The sequence below is a fragment of the Bufo gargarizans genome, chromosome 8 (assembly GCF_014858855.1).
Source record: "Bufo gargarizans isolate SCDJY-AF-19 chromosome 8, ASM1485885v1, whole genome shotgun sequence".
In the NCBI taxonomy this organism is placed as follows: domain Eukaryota; kingdom Metazoa; phylum Chordata; class Amphibia; order Anura; family Bufonidae; genus Bufo; species Bufo gargarizans.
This window is the reverse complement of record NC_058087.1, coordinates 44,419,195-44,435,471: the sequence shown is the minus strand read 5'-3', so window position 1 is coordinate 44,435,471 and position 16,277 is coordinate 44,419,195. Positions and strand designations below refer to the sequence as shown.

General features: G+C 42.1%; 1 protein-coding gene across 1 annotated transcript in view; it reads right to left on the bottom strand.

Annotated features, from left to right (window-relative positions):
• ITGA4 (integrin subunit alpha 4) overlaps positions 1-16,277 on the bottom strand; it is a 171,181-nt gene that overhangs the window by 45,425 nt on the left and 109,479 nt on the right. Inside the window, exons 12-16 of the mRNA XM_044302593.1 lie at positions 14,750-14,840; positions 13,231-13,276; positions 12,557-12,711; positions 9,514-9,668; positions 3,957-4,109 (exon numbers count right to left, since the gene is read on the bottom strand). Coding sequence (XP_044158528.1) covers positions 3,957-4,109; positions 9,514-9,668; positions 12,557-12,711; positions 13,231-13,276; positions 14,750-14,840 — 600 coding nt within the window. The remainder of the gene's footprint in view (positions 1-3,956; positions 4,110-9,513; positions 9,669-12,556; positions 12,712-13,230; positions 13,277-14,749; positions 14,841-16,277) is intronic.

The following is a 16,277-nucleotide window of genomic DNA, read 5'->3' as shown; positions in this document are numbered from 1 at the left end:
TTGGCGTGGTTATGGTCCAGAGGAGCGTTCCTGGGTTCCCTCCGCAGATGTCCATGCTCCTGCTTTGCTCCGAGCCTTCCATGCACGCTTCCCTCAGAAACCGTTCCTTACTCCGCGGAGGAGGGGCCCTTGAGGGGGAGGTACTGTCATGGTCTTACCTTCTTACTGTTCTCCTTCGTTTGACATGTGCTGGCGGCCATCTTGGTTTCTGGGTTTCTTGTAGCCTCCCACCCTGCGGCTTCTCCTTCCCACTGGGAGGAGCTGGATGCCTAGCTCATATATATAGAAGGTCTGTGGCTTCAGTTCCTTGCTTGGTCCTCCTGTGTTCACATGCTTCTAAGACTGCTGCTGCTTCTGGTTCCTGATCCTGGCCTCGTCTGACTACCCCGTTGGTTCCTGATCCTGGCTTCGTCTGACTACCCTGCTGGTTCCTGATCCAGGCTTCGTCTGACTACCCTCCTGGTTCCTGACCTCTGTCTACGCAAGACCCTGCTTCGGTTTAGTCATCTGTTTGGACTTTTGCTACAACTTGATTTTCAATAAAGCCTTCTTATTTCCACTTATCTCTTGTTGTACGTCTGGTTCATGGTTCCATGACACTATATAAAAAAAAAGAAAACACTAATACTTACCTCCAGCGATGCGATGCAGGCCTCTTCCGGCCTGTGTCCCTCGCTATACGGCTCAGGCAGCGTGATGACGTCATCGCGCCGCCTGCACCGGCCTCTGATAGGCTGCCGGCCTAGTGCTGGCAGCCTATCAGAGGAACAGGAGGGGACACAACTCTCCCTCCCCTGCCGCAGCACAGGCATCTGTAACCTGTCCTGAGGACGGCAATATAGATGACTATGGAGATGAGCGCTTCCACAATAGAAGCGCTGATCTCCTGCTCTGCCCTGCCGCCGGCCGCCCCCACTTGTCACCAGGGCCGCGGACTTGCGGCACTCAGCCTGCCGGCCTACCGGGAAATTTCCCGGTATCCCGGCAGGCCAGTCCGGCCCTGGTAGAAGTACAGTACAGTACAGTACAGAAGTCTCAATTTATTTATATATTTTTAAGTAACTGGCTATGTAGGTATTATAGCTGAGTGGTTAAGTGCTTTGCTTCTAATGCAAAAGGTTGTGAGTTTAAATTCCGGCCGAAACTTTTCTGAAATACAGGCTAAATTAGATTTAAATACACTGAGGTGTCCCCAAGCACTGACTCCATATATAGACATAGCTATATATGGAGTCAGAGCAGGGACTCCTAAGCTGCAGACTCACACTGGGGGATTCCCTCACTGTACAGTGATCTTCTGCATAGAAATAGAGGCTAAATTAGATTTAAATACACTTACTCGTGCATCGCGCTCGAGCACACTTGGTGTTTGGCCGAACTCTGTGATGTGCTGAGCATGCTCGCTCAACACTAATGCTTTACAGCAGCCACATAGACTCAATAGACAAGAGATGTTCACTGATGTCTATGGGAGAGTTTTCCATATACACCATTAACAAAAGCTTAAGGATGTTTGGCTTTCGGGTGGAAAATGTAAAAGGTTCACGCTACAGTGATATTAAGTCATGAAAGTAGGGCATTTAAGTAGAAGCATGCAATGGTGAGTTCCTCATCTCAAATAATTTATTGAAACAAAAGCCAACAACAGCGGTAGGTGTACCACCACAAAAACTGTCAATGTCTCACTAACTTGCCATGTGGTCTTGAGCATCAATTTAAAGGGCGTCTCACAGGTCATTGAGGTTCTGGGGTACAGAGTAACAAGCCTCTACAGGGCTGTGAGCTGATCCCTTGACACTCTGTGACACTCTAAGCTCAGTGGCCACTTTCGTCTGAGAACATCCTGCTTGAAGCCTCACAATGACGAGGTATTGTTGATCAATTGTTAGGTGTTGTCTTGGTCTCATGATGTCAAAATGGGAGGACTGTTTAAATACCAATTCTAATTAAACCAGGAATTTTATTGGGCAATTCATGAATTAAACACCTGTTGCGAATTTTGACGTTAATCTCCTTGTTAGAGAACAGCAAGAAGGTCACATTAAGTTCACCTGTAAAGGTTAGAGTGCATTTTAGGCTCATCCTGAAATTTTACCCGCAAGCCAAATATCCCTAACTTTTTGTGAGCAGTTCTAAGCAGATGGAAAATTAAAACAAAAGATGAAAAATTCCAAAAATGTTTAACATAAAAACTTAATTTAAACAAAAGGTCTCAGATGAAACATTTTTTTTTACATATACACACATGCATGAAACTACGATGAGTTTCTTTAGTTCATTCATTTGCCAGTCTTACTGTTAATTGTAGCCCACAAAGTCGTCCTCGATAACTTCAGAAACAGTTACAACAATAATGTTTTTCCATGACAATTATAATATGTATTTTTTGGCTTGTGCAGACATTATAGCATAACAAAAAAAAATTCCCAAAACATTTTGTATTGCCTGGAATAGACAAGATGCTGGGAGGGATATGTTGATGACATCTGAAAGCCACATGCGTAGCACTGCAACAGCTGCACAAGCCTTGATATCATCCCTTACCACCCAATGAACAAGCTATGACTCCCTCTCCATATGTTTCTCTCAGTTAGGAAGCAATTGGAAGGTACTACCAACTAACAGTTCTCTGGTGTCCCATGAGGACCGTCTATCTCATTCTCTCTACTTTAACCCCATCATAATGTCCTTTTAGATATGACTCTTTTATATACAGACATATTGATAGGGAATATTTTTAATGCTGTGAATTTCTTTTAAAGACAGTACTCATTTTCAGTAATTAAATAAGGATTTCATGTATAAAGTCAACCTTAAAGATTAGCAATTATTTCAAGTTTTCCCATAAATAGTACAATAGTTACAAGAAACTTTGAAATACATCTTATTACAGAAAAATAGAAAGGTACACCCCATGGTGGGACAAGGGGAAGAATCCAGAGGGTGCTGGATGGTGTTCTCTGGTACTACTTGAACAGGAATGCATATTCATCCCTAGTTTTGATTATTTGTAGTCACGTGGAAATTTCATAGTCATTCATGATATTTTACCAACTATATGAAAGGTGTCTCAAAGAAACATGCATCTGCAATCGAGTTTAGTTTTTTTCTTCACCCTTTGACAAACATTTATTTTAAAGGGGCATTCTGGGATTTGGATATTGATGGGGGTTGGTCAACCCGCACCCCTGACGATTCTTGTTTATTTGTAGTTCCGGTGATTTAAGTTAGTTCTGGAACTACACAGCTCCGTCCATTCAACTTCAGTAGAAGCAGTGCTGCAGTTACAAGCTCTGTCCACTACACAATGGGTGGAGCTGTGGAGATTCAGTGCAGACTTCCGGGACTGGTGCTAAAACTAAGGCTACTTTCACATCTGCCTTTTTTGCTCAATCCATCCTGGACCAGCAAAAACAATTCTGTTAGGATATTACAACCAGCTGCATCCGTTATGTATTATCTCTAAAATAGCCATGACAGATCTGGCACTAAAACCATTGTAAGGCAATGGGAGCCAGATCCGTTTTATTTTGTGTCTAATAAAACAGCACCATTGACTTACATTGTGTTTCATGCCAGATCCGTCTTGCTCTGCATCCCATGATGCACTCAAAAACACTGCTTGCAGCATTTTTCTGTCCGGCATGGGAATGCAACCAAACGGAATTGAGTGCATTCTGGGGCACTCCGTTCAGTTCACTTTTCTCCCCATTGACAATGAATGGGGACAAAACTGAAGCTGAGGGATTTCAATAGCGGAAAGGCAAAGCGCAGATGAGAAAGTATCCTAAACAACTTATCAGGGTGCGAGGTGTTGATCCTCCGCTGAACTGATGGCCTATCCCGAGAATACGCCATAAATACAAAAATTATTGAATATCCCTTTAAGCTTAACTATAATAAATCTCAATAAAATTAACCCCATAATAAGCATGAAAAATAAATACTTTTCTTACCACATTTTTTAATATATTTTTATCCCCATCTTTCTTCTGTAGAATTGGCTGTAGGGGCTTGAATTCATCTGCATTTCTTTTATATACGATATGTTTTCCAAGATAATAGTGAGACTCCATATGTATTGGAGTCAAAATATCTCTGATATCTTTCTATTAAAAAATAAAAAAATGTAAATTAAATCCTCAAAAAAACATAATCATTAAAAAACAAAATATAATAATCATCATTGACCACACAGTTTTGCAGAACTGATCAGGAGCTCTTCATATCCAACTTTTTCATGATTTTAAAAGTATTTTCCAAGATTTTAATACAAATCACCTATCCTCAGGTTTGGTCAATAGTTTCTGATCGGTTGGGGTCCGACACCCGATACCCCCGCTGATCGGCTGTTTGATAAGACACCGGTGCTCCTGTGAGCAACGCAGCCTTCTCTCAGCTCACCATACACAACGCCATACATTTTATAGCAGCTGTGCTTGGTATTGGGCTCGACCCCATTCACTTCTATGTGGCTGAGCTGCGTCTAGGTCATGTGACCGATGAATGTGTTGTCATTGGCCTAGAGAATGCTGTGAGAAGGCCGCGGCACTACTACCTTCTGGAACAGCTGATCGGTGGGGGCCCCAGGAAAATCAGACACTGATGACTTATCCAGTGGAAAACCCCTTTAATTGATGTTTGTTCAGTATTCAGCATCTAAGGGAACTTTCACACTTGCGTTTTTCTTTTCCGTCATTGAGTTCCGTCCTAGGGGCTCAATACCGGAAAAGAACTGATCAGTTTCATCCCCATGCATTCTGAATGGAGAGAAATCCGGTCAGTATGCATCAGGATGTCACTGAACGGCGTTTTGGACAGAGGTATTATCTCCGTCTAAAATTCCGGATCAGTTGCTGGAATGCCGGATCCGACATTAATTTACATAGAAATGTATTAGTGCAATGCCGGATCCGTCCTTCCGGTCTGCACATCCAGAAAAAACTATATAACGGATTCGTTACACCGGATGACATGCGGAGAGTTGGATCCGTTCTTGCAATGCATTTGTTAGTCGGATCCGCATCCGGAAACTGCTTGCCGGATCACTCTGCCGCAAGTGTGAAAGAAGCCTAATCATAAAGGGAACCTGTCAGCGGGACTTACCTCTACACCCCACTCCCACAACCATTTGTGTCCTGAAAAGATCTTTTAAAGTCAAATTCATTAGTCAAGTGTAGCACTGCTTACTTTATAAAAAAATATTTAACCCCTTCCTGACATCCACTGTACATGTACGGAGGACGTTGGCTCCTTAAAGATGTCGCCCGCTCAGAAGCTGAGCTGCCAGGTGCCTGCTGTTTTACATACACAGCAGACACCAAAAGGCAGAGACTGTGATCATCAATGCCGTGACCACAGACTTTTAACCCCTTGGATGCAGTGGTTAATTGAAATCATGGCATCTGAGTGTTTAAATCCTGTGAATGCCTTGCTCATAGGGCCTGAATGGCTCCCCCATGAATGGCAGACCACAGAAAAGTTCCTATGAAGCCCTGACCAAAATCGATTAGTCTGCCCACACAAGGGCAGACACTTTGAGCAGGTGCTGGTTTTCAGCTGTACCATGCAAGTACCAGATTTTGTGAAGTCTGTGGACGACACTGTAGGCATTATCCACATCAATCAACAAACCAGATTTGGGTTTAGAGAAGATTCGCCAGAATACATCCAGTGGACACTCAAGCCATATCATATGGGTTTTTCAAAGTACTTTTTATAAGGTATGCGGAACCACAAGTAACATAGATATAGCTTTACAAAATCATTTTGGGTCACAACCGGTGGTAGGAGGTGTTTATAATGGTCATTTATTGCTGACAGGTTCCCTTTAACTGGACGTAGTTAAACAAGGAAGTTATAAACTTTGAAGAATCTCACAATTTTGATCAAACATGATTGATTACAATTTGTTAAAAGGTCACTGAACCTTCACAAATCTTTTGATACATCATAGCGACATATCAAAGGTTTTGGTTGGAGAGGGTCTGAGTGATGAGACCCGCACTGATTGCTAGAACAAGGAAAGAGAAGCGATTGCGTATTGTGCTCTCACTCCTCCCTGCAAGAGACAGACTCAATAAAAGTCCATGGTTCTGTCTCAATTCCGTCTTCTGCAGTGAGGAGATAGTGAGCTATGTGTGCGCTTCTCTCTCTTCGCTCTAGCGATCAGTGGGGGTCTCGGTACTCAGAATTAAAACTTTGAATATGTTGCTATGATGTATCAAAAGTTTTTTTTAAAAGCTTCATGATACATTAAAGGGTCAATGTACTTTAGTGCAATGTAATTTCATTTAGAGAATGGTGTAACTAGCAAATTTCTAATTCACTTTATTTAGAAAATCTGCCTGAATCCACCTGAAAAAAGGCTTTAAAATCATGGCCACTAGAGGTTTCACTTCCACCTAAGTTATAGTCCACTCAGACTACACCTGTAGTTCTGCCCCTAGTAACAGGAAATGGGGGGGGGGGGGGGTGTAAGAGCTAGCTGCGCTTCTGAGACTGATAAAAGAATTGCTTTTACACTGCTTTTGAAGATTATAGGAGACTCCTGTGTGTCTGTAAGTGTGATTTTCCCCTTCCTATCTGTTCTCCGAGCTCCGGAGCTGAAAACAAACATAGTGGTAAGGAAAAGGATGTCTCAACAGTAGAGTTCTAGCAGATTTCACAAAAGGGAGACACTGACTGCTTCTGAGTGAAATGCATCTAGCTATGCAGCAGAAACAGAGAATAATATGACTGAAAGAGACATTGAAGCCCAAAAAAGACTTGTTCCTTCACAGTTATGATTGTACAAAGAAGCATAGCCATTATCGAAACTTTTTTTTTGAAAACTCAGGTTCACTTTGTGTTCTTTAAGCAAAACATTTTATTGTAAGTGTGGAAATGATTGTGTGCACAGTGTGCCAAAGTGAATAATTGTCAAGTTCAAGTCATCACTACAGGAGCATAATCAATGTTCCTAGGGGAGACTATAGCTCTGCGTTACGGAGCAGCAGGGACAACTCTGTTACGTGCATGAGGCCTTATTGGTAATAGAGCTCATTATTAGTCATATTATTTGAAAAATTATGACAACCCAACCCACTTCACTTCATCCAGAACTGCACAAAGTATAATTTACAGTCAAAGGCTTCTCATCAGTCAATGGAGAAAATTAATTGGCTATTAATTATTCTTCTTTCAGATTTAACGAAATGTGGATATATTCCGAGGAATAAAAAAATGTGATAAAAGTCATCCAGCTTTTAATTTACTTTGCTCGATTTTCCGCAGCAAAGACAGGGAGGTGAACATAATATATACTGCATGAATATTTACAGTTTTATGAATACAAGAATAATTACATGGTAATTTATTAATTGCATTGAACTGGAAGACATGGCAGTGCTTAAGATTAAATAACCTGCATTGATACAATTTTCCACAGGAATAGACCATCAGGAACTAAAAAGCGATATTTATTTAAAGTATTTGAATTTGGTGAATAACGCTATACAGAAAGACATATAAATTCTGATGTATAATTTTCAGGCTCTGTATAAAATGGAGCCTAAGAAAAATTTGAGATCCGGCACAGTCAGTCTGTATTACAGATGCAAAGGAGGTCGACACTCAACTTTAAAATGTGTATAAAGGGGAGATCCTATAAAACTGTGAGGTTAATATTTTTATGTATCAGATAGGGAAGTATTACATTGGTATTCTCACCACAGTATACAGGTCCTTCTAAAAAAAATTGCATATTGTGATAAAGTTCATTATTTTCTGTAATGTACTGATAAACATTAGACTTTCATATATTTTAGATTCATTACACACCAACTGAAGTAGTTCAAGCCTTTTATTGTTTTAATATTGATGATTTTGGTATACAGCTCATGAAAACCCCAAATTCCTATCTAAAAAAATTAGCATATCATGAAAAGGTTCTCTAAACGAGCTATTAACCTAATCATCTGAATCAACTAATTAACTCTAAACACCTGCAAAAGATTCCTGAGGCTTTTAAAAACTCCCAGCCTGGTTCATTACTCAAAACCGCAATCATGGGTAAGACTGCCGACCTGACTGCTGTCCAGAAGGCCATCATTGACACCCTCAAGCAAGAGGGTAAGACACAGAAAGAAATTTCTGAACGAATAGGCTGTTCCCAGAGTGCTGTATCAAGGTACCTCAGTGGGAAGTCTGTGGGAAGGAAAAAGTGTGGCAGAAAACGCTGCACAACGAGAAGAGGTGACCAGACCCTGAGGAAGATTGTGGAGAAGGACCGATTCCAGACCTTGGGGGACCTGCGGAAGCAGTGGACTGAGTCTGGAGTAGAAACATCCAGAGCCACCGTGTACAGGCGTGTGCAGGAAATGGGCTACAGGTGCCGCATTCCCCAGGTCAAGCCACTTTTGAACCAGAAACAGCGGCAGAAGCGCCTGACCTGGGCTACAGCGAAGCAGCACTGGACTGTTGCATGTCATTCGGAAATCAAGGTGCCAGAGTCTGGAGGAAGACTGGGGAGAGGGAAATGCCAAAATGCCTGAAGTCCAGTGTCGAGTACCCACAGTCAGTGATGGTCTGGGGTGCCATGTCAGCTACTGGTGTTGGTCCACTGTGTTTTATCAAGGGCAGGGTCAATGCAGCTAGCTATCAGGAGATTTTGGAGCACTTCATGCTTCCATCTGCTGAAAAGCTTTATGGAGATGAAGATTTCATTTTTCAGCACGACCTGGCACCTGCTCACAGTGCCAAAACCACTGGTAAATGGTTTACTGACCATGGTATTACTGTGCTCAATTGGCCTGCCAACTCTCCTGACCTGAACCCCATAGAGAATCTGTGGGATATTGGGAAGAGAAAGTTGAGAGACGCAAGACCCAACACTCTGGATGAGCTTAAGGCCGTTAAGGAAGCATCCTGGGCCTCCATAACACCTCAGCAGTGCCACAGGCTGATTGCCTCCATGCCACGCCGCATTGAAGCAGTCATTTCTGCAAAAGGATTCCCGACCAAGTATTGAGTGCATAACTGAACATAATTATTTGAAGGTTGACTTTTTTTGTATTAAAAACACTTTTCTTTTATTGGTCGGATGAAATATGCAAATTTTTTCAGTTGGTGTGTAATGAATCTAAAATATATGAAAGTCTAATGTTTATCAGTACATTACAGAAAATAATGAACTTTATCACAATATGCTAATTTTTTTAGAAGGACCTGTATGTTATCTTGCCTGAAAAAAATAAATGAATTGTATTCACCCATATCATACTCCTGATAATATTACATCGAAACACACAGAGGCAGCTTTGAGCGAGACCAATATTATTTGCTGTTAGTGGTGCCTTAAATTAATTGTGGTTGCAGGAGTCCAAGGCACCACCAAATGAAGTTCAGAAGAAACTGTTTTGTTTGTAGCACATAAGCACTGCAGATAAAAGCAACTTTTTGGCTTGCAGGCCATTCCTCATCTGTGGACGATACTGCAAAATCACATAATTTAATATTTTATAGCCAACTTACCCTCATGAAGGCTTGGTGGCTCCTACAGCTTTCAGATTTTTGTCGAAGATCAATCTTTCCTGAATAAACCTCACTGGTTCCATTGGAAGAAAAGTAGAATCTGGATGGAGTGCCTCTATTTCTTTTAACATCAGAGCTGATATTATAGTGCATGACTGAAAGCCAAAGAAAGAAAGAAAGGAAGGAATTATTCCAGCTTCTTGAGAAATCCTGAAATAATTTGTTGAATGAATCAAAGTTGTTATCCCACTGTTTTCAGTCCACACAGAGTGGCCCAAGCCACAGTTGTGATCATGCTTACCTGGTTGCTCCACCACCGGCTCTACAGCATCCTTATCTCTCTTGGCATCAAAATCCTGTTGACAGGGATAAGTGACCAATGCAGCCAATCTCTGGCCACAGCGGTGACCTCTCACCCATGTGGCCGGTCACTGGGTCACGTGCTGCATGGGTGGTAGGTCACCGCTGTGGTCAATGATTGGCTGCAGTGTTCATGTGCCCCCCAGGCCAAGGAATGAATCCAAAGAAAGGACAGGATGGATGTTTTTCCTGCAGGAGCTGCAGACCTGGCAGTGGAGAAACGGAGGTGGAACCCAGCAGCAGTGACCAGGCAAGCATGATCACCACCATGGGTCCGGCCAGTTCTGAAAAAATACTAATAGTGAAAATGGAAGTTTGACTTTCAGCCAAGTAATGTTTCTGCATATTGTAGCCCTGTAAGGTGTGGGGAGATCCCTTCAAAAATGTAGAGACTGTTTCTTCTAACAAACAATGTAAATTATTAGTGCATGTGTCATTAACAAATATTTCCTTAAATTGGGAGTCAAACATTTTATAAGTATTGTGCTTTATTAGTTTTGTGCTTCACTACTTAGACCAGTTGTTGCAAGGTATGGTGGTTCTGCAGGGCAATCATCTGTGCCATCACTGGTGGGGAGTTACATTGTGATTGAGCCACAGAAACATGAGAACACATGGGCATAGGGGCACAGGATTTATCACCAAAGTGTTGGTAAGACATATGCTTCACGCTGTGTTCGGCTACTTTCACACTTGCGTTGTTAATTCCGGTATCGAGTTCCGGCAGAGGATCTCTATACCGGAATTGAACGGATCTGTTTTGAGTTTGCAAATCAGGATGCATCCGTTCTGTTAGGATGCGGTTGTGTGAAATCAAAACAGAAAAAAACGAATCTGTCATTAAATACATTGGAAGTCAATGGATGACAGATTGACTTACATTGTTTTCAGTGTCGGATCAGTTTTTTTCAGTTTTTATGACCGGACACAAAACCGGCAGATCTCAATACCAATACAACGCAAGTGTGAAAGTAGCCTTAGTCCCCTGTTGTAGAGACTGGAGGGTTGAGTTATGTGCAACAGTTATGATTAGAGGGAGATGTCACTGAAACATCTCCTGGTTGTTGTATCAGGATGCTGTGGTGAAAGACTCTACCGTCAGGGCTGGTGCAAGGATTTTTGCCACCCTAGGCAAAAGCTAATTTTGCCGCCCCCTTGACTCCGCCCATTGACCACACCCCTTTTTCCGCCCCTTTTTCAGCCACCTATTGCATGCAACATTTAACTATGGTCGTGTACCCTGTGCCAGTCCGACTATGGTCATTTATATATAATATCGTGGGATTGCGCGCCCGAAGTCAGCGCCGGTGCAAGGATTTTTGTCAACAGAAGCAAATGTACATTTTGCCCCCCCCCCCATCATTTCACATTTCTGCCCCTCATAATTCATGTCCATCTCTTGCCCCCTCCCCATCATTTCACATTTCTGCCCCTCATGATTCATGTCCATTTCTTGCCCCCCCATGTGATAATATCATAGTGCCATCCTCTCCCCCTGCCCCCTAATGTGCCAGTATAAAGTGCCTCTCTCCTCCCCCCTCCATGTGCCAGTATCATGGTGCCAATAGCCCCCCCCTCCCCCGTGGCAGTAAAGTAACAGTCCGGTATTAAAAAAAAACAAAAAAAAAAACACTTTCAGAAAAGTTTTCCTGGGATTCGAACTCACAACCTTTACACATCAGAGGTAAGGCATTTACCCTCACAGCCATGAAAGCTGTATTATCAATTGCTTAAAAAAAAAAAAATAAGACTTCTACTGTAGGCAACTTTGATAGTGTACATCCATACACATGACAGCTGCCCCAGTACACTGTGTATGGATGTATTAGAGCTGGGTGTGTTGGGGCAGCTGACATGTGTATGGATGTACACTAGGTATCAAAGTTACCTACAGTAGAAGTCTTATTATTTTTTTTTTTTTAAGCAGCTAGTAATACAGCTTTCATGGCTGTGAGGGTAAATGCCTTGGCTCAGATGTGTCAAGGTCGTGAGTTCGAATCCCACGAGAAACTTTTCTGACAGAAAGCCTAGATGAGATTTAAATACACCAGAGCGTGTCTCAGCTGCGTCTCTCTGCCCGTAGTGAACTCATCGGAGCGCATCTGGCCGGCAAGAACGGAAGGAGATGAGATGATGTCAGATGGATGACACAAGTAGGGGGCGGGGCGCAGGCGGCGGCCGGCGCCCCCAGGCAGAGTGCGCTCTACGCGGTTGCCTACTCTGCTTATGGGTGGCCCTGTCTACCGTCATATACAAAGTCACAAAAAGACTCAGTGGAGATGACCATAACTTGTGATATGCAGAACCAGTGTAGCTCACTGTGCTAGGTGTTTGTCATCAGTCCTTATCACTTGTATGGCAATTATGGAAACAGTGTTGCACAGCGTGCTTAGCTGTTTCCATGTTTCCATAATTCCAAGTACCTCTATGTCCATATCCAGGTGGGGTGGGGTTGGAGGTAGGTACGAGTCCTAGAGTGGGACCAACATCTGTCAGACATTTGTGGCATACCCTGAAGATCTGCCATGAATATCTGAGATAGGAATTCCCCTTTAAATAAACATTCTGACATGAAAAATTGTTGATTACAAAATGATTCCTATTATAGATGAGGTGATCAGTACTCCAAAGACAATATTCCAGACCCTATTATGAAGATCTGCACAATGACATCGCATCTTACCAATATGACCAGGCACGCCCTGTCCTTGATACTTAAAGCAGATCGTGACATTCATACACACTGCTGGTTGCCCATTTTCCACACATTCAAATCTTGTCCGATTTACAGAACTTGGCAGTTTTAAGGCGGCATCGATAGTCACAACCGGTCTTGTTCTAGGCATGATAAAAATATAAATATGATTTTGAGCTCCTGTTGATTTCTTTTATGTGTATTTATAACATGTTTATAATAAAGACTTACAGTAGTTACATTTGACGATTTTATGTGTTACCTTAAAAAGTACCTCGAGGTGTGACCACCATAAAATCCTTTACAGTGTTCTAATGAATCATTATGTTTATGGAGATCTGAGTTCAGTTCAGTAGAACCATTGGGTCCCATGTATTAAATGGATTGTCCAAGATTAGGAAAAAACGTTAGATTTTTTTTTTCAAGAAACAGTGCCACTCTTGTTTGAGGGATGTGCCTTTTATTTCAGCATATTTTTTTATTTATTTAAGTGAATATAGCTGAGCTGCAATACTAAACACAACCTAAGGACAAGAGGGGCACTGTTTCTGAAAAGGAAACAAGTGCAGTTTTACTTAATCCTGGACAATTTAGTGGAGCATAAAGTCAGGCCATATTGCAATAGTGTAGAACCAGCCTTAGATAAAATTATGTAACCTCACCTTAGAAGAACAGCAGAGTCAGACAGAAATGCACCAACTGCAACATCTGCAACGGGAATGTAGATGATTAGACAAGAGAATTTCCTGGCTCACAGATATATGGACTTAGCCATAAACAGTTATTGATTAGTGCTAAAATATCTAGGGCGGCAAGCAGAATCTTCGGCCATGTCTAACCACAACCTCAACCTGAACTTGCAGAAAATATGTAAAGAGGTTGTGTAGCTGAAGAGCTGACAACCCCAATGTGCAACGTCTGACAACGGCAAAGGGTCCCTTTAAGAAATGTTCATGACGCCAGTTGCAGTGAAGCAACAATGGGACAGAGTCTCTTTAGGAAATGGTGTTGGTGGTGGTACCCAGGTGTAGGAATAGTCGAGTGGTATAGGGTGGCCTACAATGTCCCTTAAAGTAATGTTGTGTCACGGTGCTCCCACCTGGATACGCTGGACCCCAGGCGTTGTCTTCCGCAGCAGAAAAAGGGGAAAAAATAACTTGGGGATGAAGAATAAATTGAGTCCAGACCTTGTGATGAAGTTCAATAACAGCTTTACTTTGCATAAACGTTTCTCCAAAATGGTTTACAGACTTTGTCTTGGTCCTAGCAGGCTTTGGCATTGAAACTCTGGCAGGCAAACTCGTCTCTGCTACATCTGTTGCTCTCTGGCTCTGCTGTACTGACAGGCTTAAATAGAATATTTGCTTCTTCTCTATGCTGCAACTTCTCTCTGTAGTCTGACTCTAGATTATACCAGGGAACTTTTCCTCCTGGCTCCTGAGGCTCTAACCTGTGGTATCCATATCCAGCAGAGCTGAAGGTGCTCTAGCTGGCTTGGGCATGGGCACGTTCAACAGCGATGTGCCCAGCACTTGCTTCCTTCCCCTAGCAGGGGGTAAGCTAGACTGCTCCTGAAACTGGTCACCACCCTTCCTGCTGGAAGTGGGACTCGCCCACTCCTCCACCGAGGGGGAGGTTAGAATGGAATTGAAAGCTCCATTCTACCTAACTGTAGCTCTGCCGTGTTTGATGCCACCTGCTGGTGAACCAGGCACATTCCATGTTACATAAACAGTTGCAAAATGAGAAATGCACAGTGTTTGGACCTGAAATAAATACACATGATGACATCAGGTAACCCAATAAAGACACCAATAAACCAATAAAAAAAAACAAAAAAAACCATTCACCTTTTCATGCTCCCAACATGCCCCCACCACTGTCCTGTTCCCAGCCTCTTCTGGTCCTTTCAGGACCAAGAAGTGGCCTGGTCCAATGATCACTGCAGCCAATCACAGCAGTGACATATCATTGAAGGCGGATAAGACCACTGAGGCATGTATTGCAGTGGTCACAGGACCAAGCCACTTCCTAGTCCTGCAAACAGGGCAGTGGTGTGTACATGACCGGAGGATGGACATATGTTTTTTTTTTAATGGGGCACGTGTGGCGCATTCGAGTTGTTGGCTTCTAGGGTGAACTTTAACTAGTTATAGACTTTGTAATATTTGTATTTTTTACCTTGATATCCATTTCCATCTGCATCTAATCCTGTGGATAGTGATTGACCAAAAGTGCTTAAAGAATAGCCAAGTTTACGCCCCTGTATCCTCTGTAAAACATGAATAACATATAGAATACAAGATGTCAATAGATACCAGTTTATTGAAAGACAAAGTATCACTGGTATTATGACGCAGACAAAACAATCATTCTTGTGTAGTGAGTGTATATGGAGGGATGCAGAAGTTAGGGTCACTTCCTGGTGTCCATGGGGAGACAATCCGCGTGGAAAAAATAAATAAAAAATGGAGACAGCACATCCAAAGTTTGGAAATGATTCCAGATGCAAGGTTTCGGCTGGAGAGCTTTTACTATTTTGCATGGGGAAGCTTACCACTTCCCCAGGAGACGAGCACCCAACGCTCACTACCTAGGAGTACTGTTTATCTTGTTTTATTTCAACTTCATGGGGAGAGAAGGCTTCTCTGCAACATAAGAGGACATAAGCTCCATAAATGTGAGGTGACATCTGGAGCCAATGTTTGGTATTAGGCTCCAGCATCTTCAAGTTATGCCTTTGCCTTTATCATTGTTGTGTCACTCAAAGTCTTCATTGCAGTATCTTAAAAACGCATGCTTTTTTTTTTATATAGGATCTATTTAAAGGAAATGGAAGCACAAAACACAGTCAAAGGTTAGTTCCTAAAGGAAAATGTATAGAGAGGAAGAGACGAGCGTTGTATCACGTTCATTCTGCAGGATGTGGAATTTGTAAGAATAGTCTAGAGTTATTCATTTTTGGCAATTCCTTTTTGATACAGATATGTATAATACAATGATCTCATGGGTACAATCATGGTACACAAGAGATTAGCAGGAGGAGTTTGGCTGGCATACACAGTGAGCTTATGTCTCAGTTGTCAGGATTGGAGATAACTCAGATCTTGGCAGATTAACCCTCTAGATACTGCGTCCAGTAGCTCAAGACCAGCAGGGACCCAGTAAGCATTAAAATGGCATTGGCAGGAGATCAGTGGGGTGAGTATCCCTTCTTTTATTTTTTTATTTTTTAAACCCAATCTGAGACATTTGCAGAAATTGTTCCCCAATTGACATACCCTTTTAGTTCAAGGGATTTCCCATGTAGAACATGGACATGTTGGGTCCTGCAGAAACCAAGATGCTCTTTTTAGCCAGATGTCTTGAGGGTCTAACCTCTTTGAACTCAGAATTCTCTAAAAATATATTAGAAAAGGGGATTTCTAAACCAGAAAATCACTTTAATGCATTCACTGTCAAGGACAGTTATCAATTTGATCAAAGAATATTAGGATTTGAACATAGTTCTTAGTATCGTATTAAAGCGGAATCAGAATGAGCTTTTAAAGGGGTTATCCCAAGATTTATGTAAAAAATTTAAATCAGATGTCATATACAGTTGTGTTCAAAATAATAGCAGTCAGACATCCCTAACCTGGCAAATAATTTACAAGCAAGTGTAGTAGAATAATAGAAACCCAACAAACCCAACAGTCATGACATGCAT